The sequence below is a fragment of the Octopus bimaculoides genome, chromosome 3, assembly GCF_046866305.1.
Source record: "Octopus bimaculoides isolate indiv1 chromosome 3, ASM4686630v1, whole genome shotgun sequence".
Taxonomy (NCBI): domain Eukaryota; kingdom Metazoa; phylum Mollusca; class Cephalopoda; order Octopoda; family Octopodidae; genus Octopus; species Octopus bimaculoides.
This window is the reverse complement of record NC_142930.1, coordinates 84,361,698-84,386,131: the sequence shown is the minus strand read 5'-3', so window position 1 is coordinate 84,386,131 and position 24,434 is coordinate 84,361,698. Positions and strand designations below refer to the sequence as shown.

The window sequence follows — 24,434 nt, the reverse complement described above, 5'->3', positions numbered from 1 at the left end:
GGAGTGACTTTATGTCATTCACTTCAGTAGTATTTTTCTGGATGCAGTCTAGGATGTATATGTGTGCAGCAGCAGTACAATCCCAGATGTAGGACCAATACTCCTTTTGAGATCTAAGCAGAACTTTGTAGAGGATCATTAATTGTTTGGGGTGGAAGAGCCAGACTTTAAGACATGATCCAAGCCACAACTGACATAGAGGAGATAAATGAGATGCATAGAAAGGTGATGTACTGCTGGATCATCAAGCTTATACCAACAAGGAAAAATGGATGATAAAACAGTTGATTATGTACAGACAGACAGAGAAGAGCTATAAAACAAAGCAAAAAGAAGGTGAAAAATGATATTTAACCCTTTAATGTTCAGATTAATCTGTCAAACGTAATGTGTATTTGTTCACATTATTTTGAATTATTCAGGTTCAAGAGGGGCATCCACAATGTTTGCATGTAACTTCGTTAATTTTTTTACATACAAATTTGAAATTTTGTCGGGTGCTTATATACCAACGGTTTATAGTTAAGTAATTTTAGCTGATCTTTCAGATTAAATTTGACTTTTATAGGTGGGTAAATTAAATTAACAGGTGTAAATCAATAACATTATGGATAAACACTAAAATTGAAATTCTTAATGCATCTTACCTGCTTGATTTGTTACTAAAAATTATCCCAGATGTCAACCGTCAACAATTTTGCCACTTTTCAAGTGTACATTAATTTTGCCACTTTTCAAGGGACATTAATTTGAATTAATTAAAATACAGGTATAATTGGTACAAGATTTTATTCTTTCTCTATATTTCATTCAAACATTTTCATTGAACATAAAGTACAAAACTCTTTTACTATATACCATTGGCAATGTACTCATACAATTTAATGCATACATTTACATAACAGAATGTATCTAATAAAAAAGCCCATTAACAGGCAAGATAAAGGTGAATACAGGTGTGTAACATACTGAAAATTAGTATGTATTTATCACTTTCACAGATTTGTAATAAAATGAAAGGAATATATGATAGTATTATCATCGAACAACAAAATATAGTTATGCCATATTTCTATTGTGAAACTGTCCAAAGCACCCTGCAAAATAAACACATATATGAGGTCTTGACCTGATATCCTTTCACAATTTTTTCTTTTTTGCAGCAAACACAGTCTGCAAACTTTTTTCTTCCATTTATTTTTTCTTTTTGGAAGAAAAGCCCTCATGTAACTGAGATGTGATGTCAACCCAAAAATTCAAATGGTCGCAGAGGTACTTTGTGGCTTTTATATGAATTAATTATAGTTAGACATAATGCTGGAGATATATGGATCACTCCAGTAGTTCTACAGTCGAGGAAGCTGTTTGATACCAAACATAATGTTTATAGTAAAAAAAGCTCATATTTCCGCAGTATCAGTTGACTGCCATAGTGGATCAAGTCTACCACGAATAGAAATTATGCATTGAGCATATTTATGTTTCCTCCACAACAGCTTCAAAAAAACTTTTCGGTAAAAAAAAAAAAGTCCAATGGTTGAGTATTGAGAGGTTGACTTTTATTGTGGACTAGTCTTTTCTGTGAAATTGGGAATTGTGGTTGATGTAGTAATCTTCAATCATGTTGCCATAATGTTTTCAATATCATTTTCATCACTTTCATTATCAAAATCTTCCTCATCTGATGAAGCTTCATAAATATCAATATCAGATTTGTCCAAAGACAAATCACTGTTGTTTTCATTTATATTTTGTACATTATCAAAAGTAAAACCTTTGAAGTCTGAATCACTACTTGCTGACACCATATGGTTAAAAACCAAGAAATACACTTCTCTTCAAACATTGAAAAAAACCAAAAAGTTTCAAAAATTTCATGGTGAATAAAGGCAGGAAAGGCTTTATCACATATTATCTCAAAGCTACAAGAATTCAGTAACGTGATGTGTTTATTTTTTTAGTGATTTCCTAGAGGAATCAGATATGGCCAGATTTGGCTGGTTCAAACAAATAAAGGAGAATTATTTTCAGCTGGTTTTGGCCAGTCTGAACACTAAAGAGTTAAACTGTAATAAGTAAATGGAGTTGACTGAATAATTTTTCTTCCATTTTCATTAGGCAACTTTTAGTCACTGTCATATCTAAGGAGAATGGGTACTGTCAATACTGGAAGCATGACAAAATTCTCTTCTCCCTTCAGAGTGGTGAAGGGGGAAGTGAAAATAGTGTAGTTTGCGGTATATATGAGGAGCGAAAGATAAGTGTGTTGCAGGAACATGCTGGAGAGGAGGGTGTGTACAGAACAGTACCACATTTGTTAGAATGAAGGGATGCATATAAATTTTGATGAGAGTTTATTAATACAGGTATGCTGAGAATTACAATTTCTGTAGTTCTATACAGTATTGGACAAAATTACTAAATTGCTATATAAGGAATGACTTGAACTGTTAACACAGCAATATTACATTGAACTATAAATGAAAGTCTATTAATTTTGCTATCATAGATTCAAACCTAACAAAATGCACAGTATGTTGTTGCATATCTTGGAGAGATAAATAATGGTTTACTCCATTTGAAACTATGACGTTTATGGAAATATTGATTTCAAAGCTTTGGCATAAAACTAGCAAGTTCGGAGGGATGGTTGATTACATCAACCCCAGTACTCAACTGGTACATATTTTATTGACCCTGAAAGGATGAAAGGCCAAGTTGACCTCAGCAAAATTTGAACCCAGAATGTAAAGATGAATGAAGTGCTGCTAAGCATTTTGCTCAGCATGCTAATGATTCTGCAAGCTCACTGCCTTGACATTTATGGAAATATTAATATGTTAAATAGCAAAAGACCATAATATATTAAATTTTCTGTAAATTAATATGTACTGGATATACTTTGAAAACTTCCTCCTGCACATGTTCATAATACAGAAAGATTATGTAGTACTTCATGTATGTTGGTGTTTTGAGGGAAAGAAATATGAGCTGTAAGAAACTTTCAAGCCAAGGCTGACAAAACCATTTATAACCAAGGCAATGAACCAATGTGGAAACCTCTATGTAATTGCTTGATTAGTTAGAAATAGCAACTAAATTCCTTCAAATAACACCCTTATCATCTTAATGTTATTGTACAGCATGGAAAGATACATAGTGGGCTACAGATATATCTTAGCTCAATTAGAGATGAGCTGTGGTTGAAAATAATAACTAAGGCAAGAGGTGGGTACTGCAATGGAAATTTAACACTCCTCTTCTGCATCCCTATTCTCTGATTGCTCATTTTCTACAACACACGTTCATCTAAATTCTTCTCTGTCTCCAACATCACTTCTCTGACTCCTAATTTTCTTCTACTTTTTTTTTCTCCCTTTAAAAAACTCAGTTTCCACCTTCCAACTAAACTCTTCTGCTACATACCAGCCACTCTAAGCAACTCTCTGCAGAGGTAGACATTCAGATGAGACCTTAGTGCAACATGTTTCATTTGTTTGGCTTGTCTTTTTAGTTGATTGCATTTTCTATAATCAATTTGCCTAAAGTGAGGTGGAATTTGATTTATTTTCATCATCATTGTTTTAACATCCACTTTTCCATTCTTGCATGAGTCAGACACATTTTCTATGGCTGGATACCTTTTCTGTAGCCAATCCATACTGGTTTCCAAGTGATACAATATTTTCCCATGGCCAGACATATTTCTGCAGAATATTAAAAAATAAATGATATTCAATGGGCTTCTTTCAGTTTCTGTCTACCAAATCCACTTACAATGTTTTGGTTGTCCCAGGGCTATAGTTAAAGACCAGATCCACTCCAATTTACATTATCTGTATTACTTAATACAGCTTAATATTTATTCATTAACCCTTTTGATACCAACCCAACTGAGATTATCCCCAGTTCTTAGATACAAGTTTCTTGTTTTACAGTGATTTAAATTAAAACCATCCAGCAGCATTCCAAGTTAATTTACTAAATTCTTCGTTATTTTGAAAATTAACCAAAACGAAGGCAGTATGTTTCAACAGAAATATGGTAGCAAAAGGGATAATATTTCTGATAAGGAAAAATGACACATAAGCAACTCTTTGCTGTATTTGTATGAAATAAATATGCTGCTGCTGATGTTTAAACATTTGCTTTATCATGTCAGGTTGGACAAGTCAGCCATACAGCATATCACCACTGGTCTGTAAAACCAAAAGCAAAAACTCTTATCACTTATTCACAGGTCTTCTTCTTTCACAAGGGACATCAGTTAACAGCTGGCAGAACCTTTCATCCAATACTCTTCATTCATTCACATCATTTGATCATTCTAGTAAGTCACATCTCCTGCATACAACAACCAATTAAAAAAATAAAAAAAAGATATCTCTCCCAATTAAATGGTGCTCCACTTTCTATGCAAATCAACATTACACCTTTCAATGGAAAATATTCACTTCATTTCTCTTGTGCCTTTACAGATTGTCTTCATTTTATACTTATGTCTTGCTACCATTCAACATTGCACTTTTTATACAGGATTCATAGAGTCTGTCTTCTATAGAGTAAAACTCTTGTTACAAACAGTGGTAACAGCTCCCTAAAACTTCTAGCAACCCTTTCTTAATTTTGTTTCCATATATAACTAACTCCAGCACTAATTAGATTAACTAGGTAACAGAAATAGTAAAGTACATCTGGTGAGCCATCTAAATAGTTAATAGGGGACCAAGACTCCTAGCAGTATGCTGTGCTTGAGAAAAAAAGACAAACCAAGTAAAAGTGTGGTTGTCCTTGCATACAAGCTTGTCTCCTGCATTCCCCTCCAACTGAGCATTCCTAATCTTGTGGGCTCATGGGTGCTGGTGCCATGTAAAAAGCACCTGTACTGATACCACGTAAACACACTTAGCTGTAGTGTAGAAACTGTGCCAAAACAGACATGGAGCCTGGGCAGCTCTTCAGCTGGCCAGCTCCTGTCAAACCATCCAACTCAGGCCAGCATGGAAAATGAACATTAAATGATGATGATGATGACACAAGGAAAAGAGGATTCGATACTGAGCAATCATGAGATAAAAACATTGATGGTTAGCCAATTAGTTATTGACTGGCATTTGATGATTGCTCTTAACTGGCAGGAAACTTGGAAACAAATTTCTCAAACATTAAATCTTAATGGATCTTTTATCGCTTATTTATGTCAAACAATCAACTGTGGTCACAATGGGTACTGCTTAGAAGGGATTAGTCGATCAAATTAAACTCCAGTACTTATTCTATTGGTCACTCTTGCCAAAGTGCTAAGTTATGGAGATGTAAATGAACAAACATTGGTTATCAAATGGTAGGTGGGACAAAAACAAGCAAAACGACACACGTACACATTTTCTGTCAACCAAATTCACTCACAAAGCACTAGTCAGTCTGTAAGGTGCCATGCAATAGAAGTCACAAAGTGAGATTCTTAACCCCACAGTTACTATTTCTGTAATCTAACCAGACATTTGCAATAAATTTCTTCTCAATAATTTATTAATTGATGTTAGAAAATTTTGTTGGGAAATTTCACTAAGAAAAACAAAAAAGTTAAAAGTTGCTTTTCTATGTCGCCAATATGGACCTTTTATTATAGAAGTTTGTGCAATAGAGTTCAGAAAATCTTAGAGGAAATTGACTTTAAATAAAGTCTATATATACATGGTTAAAGCAAATATTACCAGCTAGACATTTTCAACTTAATAGGAGACTTAAGGGACATTAGAAAGTTATTATACAAGATGAACTCAAAATATGTGAGGAAAGACAGAAGAAATAAGACAACAGCATGCACACACACACACACACACATACATACATACACAAAGCCAAACTGGTTTTAAGATAGATTTTAAAAATTTGTTCTGTGTTTGCAAGACTGAAAGAAACTTGAGATAAAGCAATTCAACAGTCAAACCACTAATATCAAACAGAAGTGTATTGACAAGGGAAACAAACATTTGATCTCCTTCCCAGCATGTGAAAAGCTCATATTAAGAAAGGCTAAAGCTAACTAGTCCTCTCAAAATAAATCAAAGTTTAAAAAGAAGAAAAAAGATGTAAATCTACTAAATATGTTGAGATGAGAAGCTACAGTGTTCAGTGAAGAAAACCATTAGATTAAACAGGGTGAGACTATTCTCCCACTCCACCCCCCTCATGCAGGTTGGTTGATTAAAGTCACTATTATACATTCTGGAGACATCAAAAGCATATCCATTTTTCTTTTTTCTTATATTCACAATGATTTGACTGATATGAAAACTAAGGTTGTCTTAATGTTTTCTGTAACAAATGCATACATGAAATTCTTTCAATTTTCATTGTCTTCTTTGGAATGGCTGAGCTATATTGATTCACAATAAAGCTACAGGTCCTTCATACACTTGCAGACATGAAGAAGGAAGTGTATAGTGAAAAACAGCAAAAGATGCCATTAATCAAATACATGAAGATAAGAGTAAAGAAATATTTATAATTAACATCAACATATTTCTTGACTAATTTTGACATTAAACCCTACCACTATTCTTTTGGAGAGCAAGAACATTGGAAGATTAACATTTTACTTACAATAAAGAATAAAATAAATAAATAAAATGGAAAAAAATGAAAGGATTTGGAGCAACCTGAGATTGAACCCTATGAAAAGATTAGATAAGGATTTTATTTTTTGATTTTTTGGGGGACCCTAAATTTCAAAAGGGGAATAAACATTACATAGGTTAGAGGCAAACTAGGTAGAGACAGGCAATTTTGTTTGACAATTTCTGCAACATATTGAAACTACTATCTATAATTAGAAAATCATATGAATCAAATGAGAAGAATATAATGAACCAACAAAGCTAAAAATAGGTTGACAGAATAACAGAAAAAGAGAGGGACTGCTGAATATTTACAAGCCCCCAAACTTTAGTTTGGTCACAAGTTTTTGTCAGGATTTAGATATTATTAAGATATTTTCTTAGAATATAGGTATTATATACATTAATTTCAGCTACTAAAAATAAAGTTGGGAGGCTGAAAAATAAAATAAAAACTAAAAGATAAACTAAAGAAATAATTTGTATTTAGGAATTCCTTCTCTGGAAGTAATTCTGAAACCATTAAAAACATTGAAGATGCTACCAAGTGATGAAATAATAGTCATTATTAGTAATCAATAAAATTAAATTGATACGATGCAATATGGGATTTTCAATTAAAGCTTTCACATCTGCCAGCACTTACTTGTGATACTAAAAGTAAAGAGCTGTTATTGCTAAATAATAACATCTGATGTGTGTGTGTGAGAGAGAGAGAGAGAGAGAGAGAGACACAGACAGAAACAGCTGAGACAACCATTTCATACATTTTAATTTTAATCTTATCCAGCTGTCACATAAAACAAAATAAAAAATTGAAAATTGCACAAGAAAATCAATGACACAATGTGTCAGATTGTAATGAAGTTTCATTTGCAATAAACAAAAACAAATCAAATTCTATTTCTGAGATACAGACATTATAAACAAATCAGTGTTTGAAAGAAATTAGTAATGAATAAGAGAAAAGTTTTAAAAAGGAAAACTATAATCGTTGACTTGCAGGTGTAGTGCAACTCAATGAGTTGAAAATAAGGTTGGAAATAGGAAATCATGATGGGAAGGTAAAAACAATTAATGACAGTGGTAGAAAGGAGTAAAAGATTTGTGGGTACCTACATCCATAATAGAACATGCTTGTTTGTTAATATACATCAACAAAACAAGGCAGAGGCAGCCAATAACAGGTAGCCAAAATCTTGATGCAAAGGCAGGCACTGGTAGCAGTTCAGCTAAGTAGTAGTGCTAAACAGCAGCAGATGCAAGACTAACAGTAGCAACAGCAGCAGCAGCAGTAGTAGTAGTAGTAGTAACAGTAGTAGAGGTGAGAGAGCAGCTGCATCTACCTCTGCTGGAAAACTCTTGAGAGAGAGATTTTCTTCCCTTCTTGACAATTAATAGAAAGAAAGGAAAGCAAGTGCTAGTGGGAAGGTTGGTGTCTTAAGTCTTTCGATATACCATTGATGATCAGTAAAATTGCAAAAGCAGGGTTCGGAAATAATCACAACAAAAGTTGTCACAGTGAATCTGTGAGTCTGTTGTTAGATGTTATGTACACATCAGGGTCACAAGATATTGCCACATAACAGCAAACAATATTAGTGACCAGGAATTTAGGTCACTCATTTACAGACTAAGGTAGATGGAGCAAAGGGGGTGGTGGTGGGGGTGAACATGAGTAAATCTTCCATTTAACTAAATATAATACTAATCAGGTCAGGCTGTCCATTTCAGTCTATCAAATCTAGTAGCAGATATATTTAAACAGTCACTCCATCATCCTTAAGGTCGTCTACAACTTCAGAAATAGAATCTAATCCATATAGTGTTCTTAGAAAATGGAAATTAAAATTAGACATTTTCTTTTGTAAAAATATGTATACAGAAGGAATGATAGATAAAATAAATATTGGCTGTCATTTAATAAAAGATAATTATTGATTACATCAATACAAAATCAAAATTTTAAATAATATTTTAACCCTTCCAATATCAAGCTACTTAAGACCACCTTTGATTCTATGAGACAACCCCCCCCCTCAAAAAATTGTCATATAGCAATTAAAACTTATTCTAATTATATAAGCTATATTACAAACACAGCTCAATAATGAGTTGTTTTGTCAAACCCTTCCAAATCTTTGATTTTCAAACTTTATTTTTTGAAGTAATAGATCTGAGATTTTTGATCTTTCCCATTCATGGTATACTGAATAAAGACTATTAACTTTGTTGTATAAAAGCAGTTATAAATATTATTTTAAAACAGAGATAGATGTCTAGTTGCATTCTGTTTAAAATTCATATAAATGCACCAGTGTGGTGCATTAAAAACACTCAAATTTTCTAAATATTCTGACAATTTCAGTTTTTCCTCAAAAACTTGTGGTATGGTGGTTGAAAACATGTCTCAGACAATATTTTCCATTTGAAATATAGTCAGAAAAGGGTTAAATTTGTTGTTATAAACATAACTATTACTAACCTCAGACATTTTACCAACACAAACATGAATACTACTACATAATAGCTCAATCTGCTATAAACAACAGCCAAGTCGCCTTCAAAATACAATCATTGGTCTAAAAGGATACATAAGTTAATTTAGTCTCAAACAAGTAGGACAAATATAACTGCAAAGCCTTTGATTATAAGTTTGCATATTCACAGTTGGTGCTGAGCTAAACAATAGAAACTACCAACAAACAATATAAAATCTTTAACAGAATAAACAAGGAAGCAATAAATCCACACTGTACTGTGTGAAAAGTATAAGAAATATAGTGTGGAACACATGAAAACAGTTTCAACATTATTCATTCTACTAGGAAAAGTAGCCAAGAGTGGCTGTGTGGTAAGTAGCTTGCTTACCAACCACATGGTTCCAGGTTCAGTCCCACTGCATGGCACCTTGGGCAAGTGTCTTCTACTACAGCCTCGGGTCGACCAAAGCCTTGTGAGTGGATTTGGTAGATGGAAACTGAAAGAAACCCGTCGTATATATGTATCATCATCATCATCGTTTAACGTCCGCTTTCCATGCTAGCATGGGTTGGACGATTTGACTGAGGACTGGTGAAACCGGATGGCAACACCAGGCTCCAATCTAATTTGGCAGAGTTTCTACAGCTGGATACCCTTCCTAACGCCAACCACTCAGAGAGTGTAGTGGGTGCTTTTACGTGTCACCCGCACGAAAACGGCCACGCTCGAAATGGTGTCTTTTATGTGCCACCCGCACAAGCCAGTCCAGGGGCACTGGCAACGATCTCACTCGAAAATCCTACGGGAGCCAGTCAGGCGGTACTGGCAACGGCCACGCTCAAAATGGTGCATCTCATGTGCCACCCGCACAAGAGCCAGTCCAGGGGCACTGGCAACGATCTTACTTGGCTTGCCGGGTCTTCTCACGCACAGCACATTTCCAAAGGTCTCGGTCAGTAGTCATCGCCTCGGTGAGGCCCAATGTACGAAGGTCTTGCCTCACCACCTCAGCCCAGGTCTTCCTGGGCCTACCTCTTCCACGGGTTCCCTCAACTGTTAGGGTGTGGCACTTTTTCACGCAGCTATCCTCATCCATTCTCACCACATGTCCATACCAGCACAATCGTCTCTCTTGCACACCACAACTGATGCTTCTAATGTTCAGTTTTTCTCTCAAGATACTTACACTCTGACGGGTATTCACATTGACATTACACATCCAACGGAGCATACTGGCTTCATTCCTTGCGAGCTTACGTATGTCCTCAGCAGTTACAGCCCATGTTTCACTGCCATGTAGCATGGCTGTTCGTACGCATGCTTTTGTGTGTCTGTGTTTGTTCCCCCCAACATCACTTGACAACCGATGTTAGTGTGTTTACGTCCCTGTAACTTAGCGGTTCAGCAAAAGAGACCAATAGAATAAGTACTAGGCTTCCAAAGAATAAGTCCTGAGGTCAATTTGCTCAATTAAAGGCGGTGATCCAGCATGACCGCAGTCAGATGACTGAAACAAGTAAAAGAGGAGAGTAAAGAGTAAGTTCTTCATGATCATACCCTCAGTGTTAAAAGGGCATATTAGATATTGTAGTTGTAGAGTCTCTCTCAAAAAGACAGGATTGTTCGTGCCTGGAATACCGTTTACGCTCAGGGTTGATCTAGGGTTAAATAACATATAGTTAAAACTCAATTAGTTCTCTAAATTACACTTCTAAAAACACAGCACTGAATAAAAGTGTTTTAGGAGGATATTATAACAGCATAATTTTAACACTATATAAGGTTAAAAAGCACTGGTGCCACATAAAAAGCACCCAGTACACTCTGTAAAGTGGTTAGCATAAGGAAGGGCATCCAACTACTGTCAAACCATCCAACCCATGCCAGCATGGAAAATGGACATATAATAATGATGATGATGATGATGAAGGAAAATGACTTAACCCTGTAACATTTAAACCAGCCATACCCAGCCAAAATATTTTAAATTCAAACTGACCAAATCCGATCTCACATTTATGTTATAATGTTATTCTGAAGTAATTACATCGTCAAAATCTCAAAGCTATGAATTAATAAGTATTACATTTGACAGAGTAATCTGATTGTTAAAGGGTTAGGTTGGTATGCCACTGTGAGGGAGACATTATCCTTTACCAAATTGAGTAATTTTACTTTATATCATTAAATACAATTTTTGTTGATGAAAGTCATTACTGATTTCTTTGGATTCCTCTATTTAAGTGATACAAACACAAATGAAGATGACATGCATTGCCAAATGAATGAAATATCCAGAGATTTGTTGTCACACTTGCCAAAAGTTTAATGACTTTAGATTAACCCATAATTAAGATTTAAAATTATTATAAAATTATGAAACAGGTTCATTGATCAAATTTAGTTACAAGCACATAAGGCCTACATGATGTTAATGCACTTGAAAAGCAGCAGTGAGAAATAGGACAGAAGAGGCTGTATTTGAGACAATGGTCCAGGTTGTGGTTCTTCCTTTCACATTGGCTGCTTTTCTAATGTTCGTAGGGTTTTCTAAAGTCTTCTGTCAGGTAATGATTCACATTAACTTAATATTGCACCCAGAACAGCTCACTTTGCTTGATTCTGCTCTTCCAGTCAGGATCATTATAAGTAAATTAGTTCATGATATATGCCATCTTAACTATGCTGTTACTGAGGAATTCACAAGGAAGAATTCTACTACCAAAGGCTCTTTGATATTATCTAAGGCTTTCATATGGTAGTCTTGCCAGAAGTCTCTGATACCTTGTTCATCTTGATCTGTTACTTCAATAAGCTGTTTGAAAGTTGAGGTGAGATAGTGGCATTTGGTACTATGTAAATTATTACAGTAAAGCAGGTTCAAGGTTATGTTTTTTCACTACAGGACAAAAGTATAAGATAAACCCTCTTCATGATAGTTTTAATGTCCAATTTCCTGTGTTGTGTTGGATTGAATTTATTGAGGCACTTTTTCTATGGCTGGCTACCCTTCCTATCACCAACCCATACCTGTTTCCAAGCAAGGCAATTTTTCCCCATGGCCCACACATGCTTCACAGAATATTAGAAATGAATGACAGTAGCACTTATTTACAACAATCATGTGCTGTCAAGAGATAAGGTGACACAAACATACACACACACATACATACTTTTGAATGCAACTGCTGATGATGCTACACCTGCCCCTACATTGACAATACTACAACCATTACTGGGTCCAAGACAATATCATATTACTCAGAACTTCTGTTGCATAACATATAACCTTATATACTGCATCATTTGCAGCACCCTTTACAATGGGGAAATAAGCCAGTAGGTGCTACTTTGGCATGTGATCTACAATTTAAAGGGAGATTACTTTAAGTTACTGTAAAAACCCATGTAATTTGTGCACCTGTTTAATTTAAGCAGGTGATTTTCAGGACAAAAATTATTAAAAAAAAACTTCTACTCAAGTAAAATTTGCACCCAAAAGTTTTCAGAATTGCTGATATGATGCCGGTGTGTGTGTGTGTGTGTGTGTGTGTGTGTGTGTAATTGTATTAGACTGTGTGTTTGTGTGCACGCACATGCACATACCTGTATGAGACTGTGTGTTTGTATGTTTCTGTGTAACCAGAAATAACTGAAGTATTATTTTACAAATTGTGAGCATGTATATATGATATAATGAAGGAAACAGTTGTATACAGTGCGCAGGTGCACTACAGCTAAAAAAAAAAAAAAGCCATTAGGTGTATTGTTGGTGGATTTCAAGAAGCATGGAAGTTTTGAAGGATGTAGTGTCTTGACAGCTAACGCCTCCTGTGGTTAATTTATTCCATGCTTCAGCAATTCTGAGCATGAAAAAATGTTTCCGGAAGTCATGGGTGCTGTGTTGTTTTTTTGATTTTATAAGCATGTTCACGAGTGTTTGTCAAATGGAATTCAAAAAGGTGCTCAAGGTTGTTGTTGGAAAGATGGTGGATAATATTGTTTATAAAACTTTATTTTACATTTCTTGTCCACAAGAGATTATGTCTGATCTTTAGCATACTACTGTATGTTTTCTCAAACCATATCACAGGAAAGGTTGTTCAGAATTATCACCAAAACAAAGCTGGGAAATATGCACAGGTGTTGCAAATTACATTTAATTACCAATAAACATCAGCTTGGATGACACTTTACTCAACCATGTAAAATATGATTCGGACTGTGATTACCAGCATGTATGTCAGACTTCAAAAAGGGGTTAATCATTTAATGGTTTTAGTAAATTTATACAGAAAAAGTAAGCATTATACCATCCAGCATAAATAAAAGTCAACTTCATTATATAAGCTCTTTTTTGTCTGTAAAAATCTATTCAGACATTAAATGAGTCAACTTCCGGTATGAATGTTTACATTTTGTACATCTTTTTTCAAGAAAAAAATTTCTAAAAATATTCTTGAAACAATCTACTCATGTAATTTACGCACTCACTAAAGTTTAGTTTTATTTTTGCGGAAAAAAGTGCATAAATCACATGGGATTTTATGGTACTTTTTAGTTTACTTTTCAATTTCTAAATTTTTAACATATTCTTTTGTACATACTTAGCATTGTAAATGTATTTTTTCAAAATTCTTACTATTTTGATAATGATAAAACCATTTTTCCTTTTTGTCTTTGTAAATAATAAGTATCCAAGAATAAACAATATAATAATTAAAATAAGCATGTAGATCACACAAGTTTGGCAGTCACAACTTTTGCAATGTAAAGTTGGCAAAACTCCATTGTTTTTCCCATTTTTTCGAGCTTCCTTCATTTCTCCACCACAACGATGACAAGGTGCAACATTTTCTTCATCATCTAAAAGGCCATTTCTTCGTAAATATGCAACTACCCTCATCTCATTTCTGATCACATTGTAAAATTCTTTAGCCAACATCCTTAGGGATTTTAGAAACTGAAAAGTAAACTCAAAAGTAACCTAAAGTAATCTCCCTTTAAATTGTAGATCACACACCAAAGTAGCACTGCCTAGTGCTACCTACTTCAACACTACATGCCACTCCATCACTCACTCAGTGTGCAGCAACTCATCATTTTATGAATCCACATTCTTAAGGAAACAGAGAGAACAATGTTTCATATTCGAACTTGGCACCATGTCATAGGCAGCTTTAAATGACTTTTTTTTTTACCTTCCCATTTCTACACTTCCTCTGGGTTCATTAAACACTTTCTTATCCACTTCATCTTTTCCCTTCACTTCACTTTGCTTGCTTTTCCTCATTCAATAATTCTTCCCTTCTTCCTTCTCACAGTTTCTCCTAACACTTCTTGTTCATGTTGAAGCTCATGGCGACCTATGTTCCTTATCTGTTGCAACCAATATTTCAATTTAGCAAGGTGGTGAGCTGGTAGAAACATTAGCATGCCAGGTGAAATGCTTAGCAGTATTTTTTGTCTTTACGTTCCGAGTTCAAATTCTGCCGAGGTCAACTTTGCCTTTCATCTTTTCAGGGTCAATAACTTAAGTACCAGTTGCGTATTGGGGTTGATCTAATCGACTGGCCCTTCCCCAAAAAATTCTGGGCCATGTGGCTAAGGTAGAAAAAAATATTTTTAGTTGCAGTAGTTCCCAAGCTTTTTCGGGATACTGCCCCCTTCGTACTTGGGCCTCATTCCTTGTCCCCCCCCCCCCCCCGCCACACACCACATAGACCAATTTTTGCAACAAATTCAAAACAACTATTTCACAAATAAAACTTAACCGAACTGACCCATTATTTTGTTATTTTTACATCCATCAGCCCCTTTTGCCCACTCTATTATCACTTCACTGTTCTTTAATACCCTTCTGGATCTTCCCACTGCCCACTTTGGGAACCATTGATTTAGGGAACGTAAAACTCTATTGCCTCTCATCTATTTCTCTCTTTTCAAATTTTCCATGGGGAAGGACAATGTCCAAAATATTGAATTTTTCCCACTCTGCACAGTCAAGTTTATCGCACTTTTTTCACCAATTTTTACTACATAACATAAGTCTTGCCAATGCTGATCAACACTAGCCCCTTTGAAGTCTGATCATATATGTATGTGTGTATGTGTACACATACACACACACACACACACAATGGGTTTCTTTCAATTTCCATCTACCAAATCCACTCACAAGGCATTGGTGAACCTGGAGAATAACAGAAGACACCTACCTAAGGTGTCACACAGTGGGACTGAACCCAAAACCATTTGGTTAGAAAGCAAATTTCTTACCACAGCCACACCTTCACCTACAGGCATGCATGTGCCTACTCAGGTTTTTTGTGTTATTTTGAAATCAGAAGCAGAATCAGTTTTCATTTTTTTTCTCATTGGACATAGTGTTTGTGAGAAATAAACAAGCATTGGTCTTAATATGAAGTATCCTGGAACATTACTGCCTAGTAGTGGTGTAAAACGTTTTTACCCCCCCTTTTTTTTTCTTATCTAGCCTTGAGCCCATATACATCTTCTTACTCCTCAAGGTGTTAGTGCAAGAGTGGCTACTATTTCTAGCAGGGTCAGTGACTGTGTATACTCTCCTAACAGCTTGAATGCCAGCCATTGCTATGTCACCTTAGATCTACAGTGATTTAAGATCAAAGGCATTCCAACCATAACCATCCCCTCTCTTCTCTTCCATACTGATTTCATCAAAGAATACATTATGTAATGTGTCTTTTCCCTTTTTAAGACAGTAGGGTTTGACTGCTATTTCTTGCCAAGTAGAGGATCACTTTCAGTTCTTTTCCTTTGATGGTATGGGTCAGATTATTAGGATGACCTCACTCTGCTATCTATAATACCTTAAAATAATATCTTGATCCTACTATATGGCACCTTGGAGCATTGAGTTGACCCAAACCTAATGGGTGAAATTAGGCAGCCAGCATGGGTCTGGGAACAATGGGTGCAGGTGCACCTCCTAAAATATTTTGAGGAGTGCAAAATCAAAATTTACATCCCTACTTACTCTTCTCAGGTTTAGAAATCAAAGTGTAAAAAGTAGACTGAAGTTAAGTTTCTTCTCAAAGAATACACAACAAAACCAAAAAAAAAAACAGTAAGACATCATGTGTAAAAAAAATTTTGGACCTGGGTTTACACCCCCTAAGCAAATTTCACTCCTGAACCAGTGGTAGCCAGAAACTGGATAGAAACCTATTGAATGGACTGTAATTCAAAGAGCCAGTTTTGTCACTGTATCATACTGACTCTTCCTCAAGATTACATTAAGGGTCAAGGGTCTGAGGAATACTCATCTACTTACACTATAATTTAATAAGTAGTTCAGTTGTTTGAATACTAGAATATCTTTGGAAACCAAAAGAGGATCTTTTTAAAGTAAAGGTCAAAGAATAAAGAAATCACAAGGCTAGTAGAAACCAAATAGCTTAACTGGCTGACACTTCAAAGTCACTGTCAACAACATTCTCATTTAAGAATAATAAATTCATACTCTACAAAAGTATAGAGTAACCCATCAGATTAATGTAAAATTGTTTTTATTATAAACTGAATGTAAAAACAAACATATGACAGGTTTCATTCAGTTATTGTCAATCAGATCCACTCATGAGGCTTTGGCTAGCCCAGGGTCATTGAAAAAGACACTTGCCCAAGGTGTTGTGCAGTGATGCTGAACCCAGGACCACATATTTGAGAAGCAAGTTTTTTAATCACACAGCCATGCCTTTTCATTAGTTTGTGGCTAAAAAAAAAAACATTTACAAAGAAGAAAATCTGGAAGGCCAATGTTCTGGAGAAAGAAGAATGGGCACAGAGATTAGTGCAATGCTTGTTGGGGAAAGGACACATAGGAATAGACAAGTGTGAATTGGGAGAACAGCTAGCTTGGAGAAGTAGAGGCCAGTCTCATTGTGGTAGAAAATACCATACAATACAGTAATAACACATATGACAACAACATATGATACACTTACAATAATGATATACAATAGTAATATAAAAATATAAATATCACAATGTTATAAAAATGAACAAGCAGTAATAATATCAATTCACAATGTAATGAAATAAAATTACCATACTGAAGAACACTGAAATTTCAATAAACATGGGGGAAAATGAAAGAAAATAGATGTCATATATATCATCATCTGCTTGCCATGCTGGCATGGCTTGGATTATATATATCAGTGGTTCCCAAAGTGGGCAGTACTGTCCCCTTGGGGGCAGTGGAAAGATCCAGAGGGGTGTTGAAGAAAAGTGGGATGATAATGGGGCGATAGATATAAAAAAAAAAAAAAAACAGGTTAATTAGGTTTAAATTTTATTTGTGAAACACAGATGTTTTGAATTTGCTGTAGAAAGTGGTTCATATCTGTGGTGGGGACGGGGAGGCGACAGTAGGAATGTGGCCTGGATGCCAAGGGGGTAACAGTCTGAAGAGGTTTGGGAACTATTGATATATATATATATATTGGGTAATCCCATAAATAATGCATTTTTTTTTTCAATTGCATGAACTAAAAGTCGAAGTGGGACAGGATAAACCACCTGCATCAACTTGTTATAAAAGCAGGTAGTAATTGTACCTTGTCCTTATTCTTAGTGCAAGTTATGAAGAGTGTAGTTCACTTTTAACAGTTATTTTTTCAAAAGTATAATGGAAGTGGCAAAGGAGCATATTCAGCATATTTTGCTTTAGGAGTTCAATAAAGGCAACACAATGGAAAGTGTGAGGAATATTAACGCAGTATATGGGGTGCAAGAGACACGATTGCAATGGTATGGTCATGTGGCAAGAATGGATGAGGACAGCTGTGTGAAAAAGTGCCACACCCTAACTGTTGAGGGAACTTGTGGAAGAGGTAGACCCAGGAAGATACAGGATGAGGTGGGGAAGCATGGTCTAAGAACATTGGGCCTCACGGAGGCAATGACAAGTGACCAAGACCTATGGTGATATGCCGTGCTTGAAAAGACTTGTCAAACCAAGTGAAATCGTAGTCATGGCTGATGCTGGTGTCATGTAACTGGCATATAAATGCAACCATTGCACTCTTGGAGTGTTGGCATTAGAAAGGGCATCCAGTTGCAGAAACCATGTTAAAGCAGACGAACTTGGTGCAACTCTAAGGCTTACCAGCTCCAATCAAACCATCTAACCCATGCCAGCATGGAAAGCAAATGCTAGATGATGATGGTGATGATGATATTAGGAGGAGCAGCAAAGTAGTTATAATACATACAACAAAAACACCAATAATAACAAGCATGATGATATGTCATAGTAATATAGTGCATCGATAAACCCCAGTTGTATGGAAGTTATGGGATACATAGATGGGGGTGGAGTGTGAGGTGGGGGAGAATGTCAGCATCCCAAATAGGTGTTAAGGAAGTACTTCAAGCGGTGTCTGCAATTAACTACCAGTCCATTACATTTATTGAGCATGAATGGGCTATCAGCTGTAATAATGGCAATGGCCTCAAGCAGGCAAAGCCTTCATTAGCACTCAGATGGTTGGTAGGGAGGCACCACGTTGATTCTAAATTTGACTCCCTTTGATTTAAATTTGAATATGTATCCAGCTAGAGATGTAGACAGCTGAAAAGTGTGTGTGTGTGTGTGTGTGTATGTGTGTGTGTGTGTGTGTGTGTATTCTTTTGCTTGCTTCAGTTATTTGACTGCAGCCATGCTGGAGCACTGCCTTTAGTCAAACAAACCAACCCCAGGACTTATTCTTTGTAAGCCTAGTACTTATTCTATCAGTCTCTTTTGCCAAACTGCTAAGTTACGGGGATGTAAACACACCAATATTGGAGGGGACAAACACAAACACAAATACACACACACACACACACACATATATATATAACTAATTTACAGACGAACCACCACTCTACAACTCAGAACCCGTCCAAATCCATGCTGTGAGGCATATACCATCTTAATATATCTAATATTTTAATCTAAAAATTTTAATTAAATAACATATTACATATATAAATCATAGAAATATTAATTAAAAAAATATAAAAGTCAAATTTATAAATTGGACAGTAAAAATTAATACGATAATATACAGTATGGAAGTATAAATGTAAAAAGTTAGTGCTAGTACATAGACTACACATGTTTCATGGCTGAAATAGGACTATATAAAATCATAAGCAAATTCTATCCGAGTTCACTAGAACGGGAAATGATTTTACTCCCAAATAAATATATACAACAGGCTTCAGTTTCCGTCTACCAAATCCATGATTTCTTTAAAATGATAACTTTTGTTTCTTCTTATGTTGTAAAATATCTTTGTAACACATGTAGAAGGCCATTCAGACAATGCTTAGCAGCAATTTGTCCATTTTAAGATCTTGAAATAGTCTCTTTGTTGTATAGAAAATAGTTATTCCAAACAACATACATCACAATTACACTTACACATAAATCATACTATTTTCCATAATACCTTGTCTTACTTAATATTAAACACTTCCCCTTTCTTGAACCATTAAACCATCATCATCATCATCTTAATGTCCATTGTCCATGCTGGCATGGGTTGGATGGTTTGACAAGAGCTGACAAGCTGGGGAGATGCACCAGACTCCAGTCTGATTTGGTGTGTTTTCTGTGGCTGGATGCCCTTCTTAACACCAACCACTTTACAGTGTGTGTTGGGTGCTTTTATGTGGCACTGCACAGGCACTTTTGCATGGCACCGTCATGAGTGATTTAGATTCCCAGAAGGACTGGTCTTAACACTTCTGCTGTGGAGTATGGGTCTTCTTGAGTACAGCAAGGCACCAGGCATCTCAGTCCTTTGTCATCTCGCTTGAAAGATTCAGCATCCTGAGGTCATTCTTCAGTACTTTTTCTCATGTCTTCCTGGGTCTCCCATTTCCATGTGTTCCATCTACTTTGAGAGATCAGCACTTCTTATATAAATTTATTATCCCTACTATTATACTTACTACATCAAACATACTATTTTCTATAACACCCTGCAGTACTATATTACACACTATGTCTTTCCTATTCTTGAATCATTAAATATAATAATTATATCAATATGAGGTTGCATGGCCTAGTGGTTAGGGATGAGCACTCACAATCACAAGATCATGATTTCAATTCCTAGACTGGGTGGTGCATTGTGTTTTTGAGTAAAACACTTCATTTCATGTTACTCTGTGATCACTTCGACACCTGATGTGTGGTAACCATGCACCTGTTCAGGTAACATCAATTTGACAGAAAGAGTGAGCTAATGTACAGCACATATATTTGATCACTATAAACAAATCATTTGTGAAGGTCATTCAGCAAACGATGAACACCCATACATTGTCTTCAGCAAGACAGTCCATTAAATTATTTCCACTCATCAACTCACATGGGTTTCAATTTAGTCCTGATTTCATTGACTTATTGAAAAAATGTTTAATATTATTTTAATTCCATATCAAAAGATAATTCGTTGTCAACATAAAATAAAGCTGTTACTTCAGTTATCTACCTTACATTGTATACATTTTGTATATTATTATTATTGAAATATCAAATACAAGTAACATAAGTAAAGTTTGAAGCCATTGAAGAAATTTCAAGAGACTGCAAATTCTAAAACGAATGGGATTTGACATATCTTCTCCAGATCTCCACTACACTTTTACAGTGAACTCTATTTCTCTAAATACAAGCATTAAACTAATATTACAAAATGTTTATTTGTCCTAAATCCTAAATTCACACTGTTCTCTTATAAATCTTTAAACTAAACGGTATGATTCTATTTTCTAATTTCTGTTTGTATACATCCAATATTTATTTTGTCAATATCCCAAAAGAATCAAAAACAAGTTTTTCCTTTTGCCACTTCTAATTTTTAGTCTTTATCATGCTTGCAAGGGTTGGATAGGTCTATTTTAGCACTGTGTAACTCCTTTGTGAGGCTCAGCCTCTTGAAATCGGCTTTCGTCTCTTCTTCACATATCTTTCTCTTCCATAGGTTTTTTCCAGCCTTTGTTTCTCCTCTACAATATTCAGCAAGGTCCCATGCCCTACTACCACATAACACACAACTTTGCACAAAAGCATTATACAATCTAGCTTTCACCTGGAAAGAGAATCTCTTTGTGGCTAGCAGAAGTAATAACACCCTTACTTTTTCCACCCAATTTTTACTTTGGTTACTATACTTATGGAACACTTAACCTCACTGCTATTTAGATTACCTAAGTAACAGAAGCAATCAATTATAGCTTTCCCAGCAGCTGAAAATTTTCTATTCTTTCTGCTAACAACTTCTGTGCATTTACTACAGATGTATTCCTTCTCTGTCAGCCTTCTTATGATCCCACAGAATCTCTTGTACAATCAGAGTTTACTTCAGTATACAGTACAGAGTTCCTACATACTCCTTTCTAACATACTGAGCATAGCTACCACCCTGATGGTTATAGAGTTCTTTCTTCTCTCTGATAGGGTTTTACTTAAAAATCTCCTGGTTCTAACTTTTGCTTCCACATTTGGAATTGTTTCTCTAATTCTTTGAGAGCTATGTCATTTGAATAAGATTTCTTTTTTTTTGTTTGAAAACTAGCCTTATATTCTCAGTTATAACCCAAAGAACTGAAATAAGCAGAAGGGTATATGGCTTACAGCAGACTGCCTTGGAGAAATCTTCAGTTGTCCTGTATGTTATAAATTTCTACTCTTTTATTCAACTAGGATTTCTTTGAGCATGTATTTGGCCAGAGAATATTTCCAGTCACGATTATAGTGCATATAAAGATGACACCTACTTATACATCAAATTCCTTGCTGTATGCATTGCTAACTCTCTCTTTACTGACAGTCTCTATACATGGTTTGCCCACCTTTCACAAGCTATTCACTTACATCTAGTTTTCTTAGTAACCACCAATCTACAGAGCATGGTACTCTGTCAAAGCTTTTTCCAAGTAGATGAATGTTAAGTGTAATGGATTACTCTTATCTAAGAACTCACCCTGTATTTGTGTAACAAGGAAAAGGGCACAAATTGTACCTTATCCTGGTACAAACCTAAAGTGCATCTCATCTAACCTAATTTTCTCACTAATCAGATTTATCAATTTTGATGGTTTTATGGTCACTTCTTTTCCAAAATATCTCCTTTTCTCTTGTAGAAGTTGATGAGGACAATGGTCATTAAGTAGAACACCTTGTACTACATGACTGACTATATTAGTGATGAGCATGTGCTCTACATCCCCAAATATTTTCACTATCTCAGTGACTATATTTATGTTCAGTTGCTTTCCTTGCCTTCATATTCTAAATAGCACTTTCAACCATACAGTTGTCAAAACTTCAATAGCTGATCCCTCTCTCGGTTCTACTAGACCTTCTCTTTTATCTATGCATTCTCCATATTCAGCAACCTCTCATTTCTATGATTTTCTTCACTTCTCAACATCAGTGAGAGCAAGTGAAATGCTAGCATTTCAAACACATTTCCCAATGATATCTTGATTTGCTTTGTAATTGTAATTTTGCCACATCTTCTATCTTCTTGCTGCAAAACTTGGTAAACCTCTTACTTTCAGCTTCTCTCATTGCTATGTATATATGGCATGTAGCTTCCCTTCTAGCTATTTGATATAATTCCTTGTCTCTTCCTTTCTTCCAATATTTTCTCAGCTGTTTTTCTTGTCTCTGCCTCTTGTATCGTTTCCACCACCATATCACTTTCCATCTGGCTGGAAACTTGCTCCAGCTACTGATCAGGCTGTGACTTGCTGTAGGCTGACTCTCTGTTTTATAAGTATCTATCTTTTCCTCCTTATCATACGTGTTAATTCACATTTCTTTGAACATACAACTGGTTGTTGTCAACTCTATTTCTTGGTATGTATGCTTGTGTGCTTAAACTGAGTTATAAGGGATCAGGTGGCTGGTTGATTTTCTGAAGTTGGCATCGCAAACAGTTAGGTCATTTGCATCATAGAACTCAAATAGCCATGTTCCTTTCTAATTCTTTGCATCATATCTATAGGCTTGTGTAGGCCAGAATAACTATGTTGCCTCAACATGTCCACTAAAGTCACCAGCTGTAAAAATGAGTTTCCAATAATTTATTACTGAGATAATCTGCAAGAAAGCCTTAGAGAAACAGATCATATACTTGTCAGTCAGACGTGACTGTGGTGCATATGCATAGGGAATTCTTGTCATGTTGCCTATGATTTGTTGTAGCTAAATTATTTTGTCACATATTTTGAAGATCTCAGTTACTTTAACTGTCCAATTCTATGCCAATTCTCCCAACCTCAGCACAGTTACCCATCCAGAAGCATTTGATCATATATTCCCTATCCAAAAGAAGTGGGGTTGTAGCTGCTCTCCACCTTACCTCTTGTATACAGATCACTACTACCCCATCAGCTCAAGCATTTCTACAAGCTCTCCAGGCCTGTCTTTCATTGAGTCAACATTGATAGTGGCAGCTCATAAATTTGTAGTTGAAAAGAAGAGAGAAATTTCTAGTGGTGGATGAGGTTTTTGGTGTATGTTTTCTATTTCTTAAAGGAAGAAAGATGTGCAATTGTTGTTATATGATGGTTAAGGATTTCTCACAAATGGCCAGATGTTGCCATCTCACTACTATAATAAGTGTTAGTCCTGCATATGTAATAAGTGTCTTCCATTGTATTTGTGGTTGTCATGGTTTGGGCATAAACGTTAAAATAATAGATTGAAAAATAGTAACTTACAAATTTCAGACACATGGATAATTAACTTGGATAAAAGATCCAAATATTCCTCCTGTAAATAAAATAGCAGGCATCAATAAATGAAGCACATAGAGATTATGTCAAAGTTTATTAAATTCTATCAAGATGCTTCAATAACCACCACAGTAATTCCCCGAGCTGTGGATTATCAACTAATTGACCAAGAAAAGACAGCTGATGGCAATATCATCACCATCATTTTTTTCATGCATGCATAAGTTGGCTGGAGTTTATTCAGCTAGATTTCTACAGTTGGTTGCCCTTCCTGTCACCCACCATCACCTGCTATCAAGCAAGGTAATATTTCCCCATGGCCAGAAATGTTTTTTGCAGAATACTGAAAATTAATGATACTTCTTACATGACTGGTTATCATTTGACAACTATTACATGGTGTCAAGACTAACATACACTTTGTTTGTTTGTTTGTTTGTATATATGTGTGTATGCATGCAGGCAGGCTTTAGTCAACTCAGGGCTATTGTAGAAGACACTTGCCCAAAGTGCCATAGTGAGGCCAAACCCAGAACC

The 24,434-nt window shown here is 35.5% G+C and overlaps 1 protein-coding gene across 4 annotated transcripts in view; it reads right to left on the bottom strand.

Moving 5' to 3' along the window:
• The window catches only part of LOC106872996 (mediator of RNA polymerase II transcription subunit 15), an 87,724-nt gene that overhangs the window by 51,841 nt on the left and 11,449 nt on the right, over positions 1-24,434 (bottom strand). For 2 of the 4 annotated variants that reach the window (XM_014920190.3, XM_014920191.3), the window contains exon 3: positions 23,883-23,934. In XM_014920190.3, coding sequence (XP_014775676.1) covers positions 23,883-23,934 — 52 coding nt within the window. Of the gene's footprint in view, positions 1-7,742; positions 7,939-23,882; positions 23,935-24,434 lie in introns of those variants that run through there. The other 2 variants (XM_014920192.3, XM_089349344.1) reach the window with 2 other exon arrangements.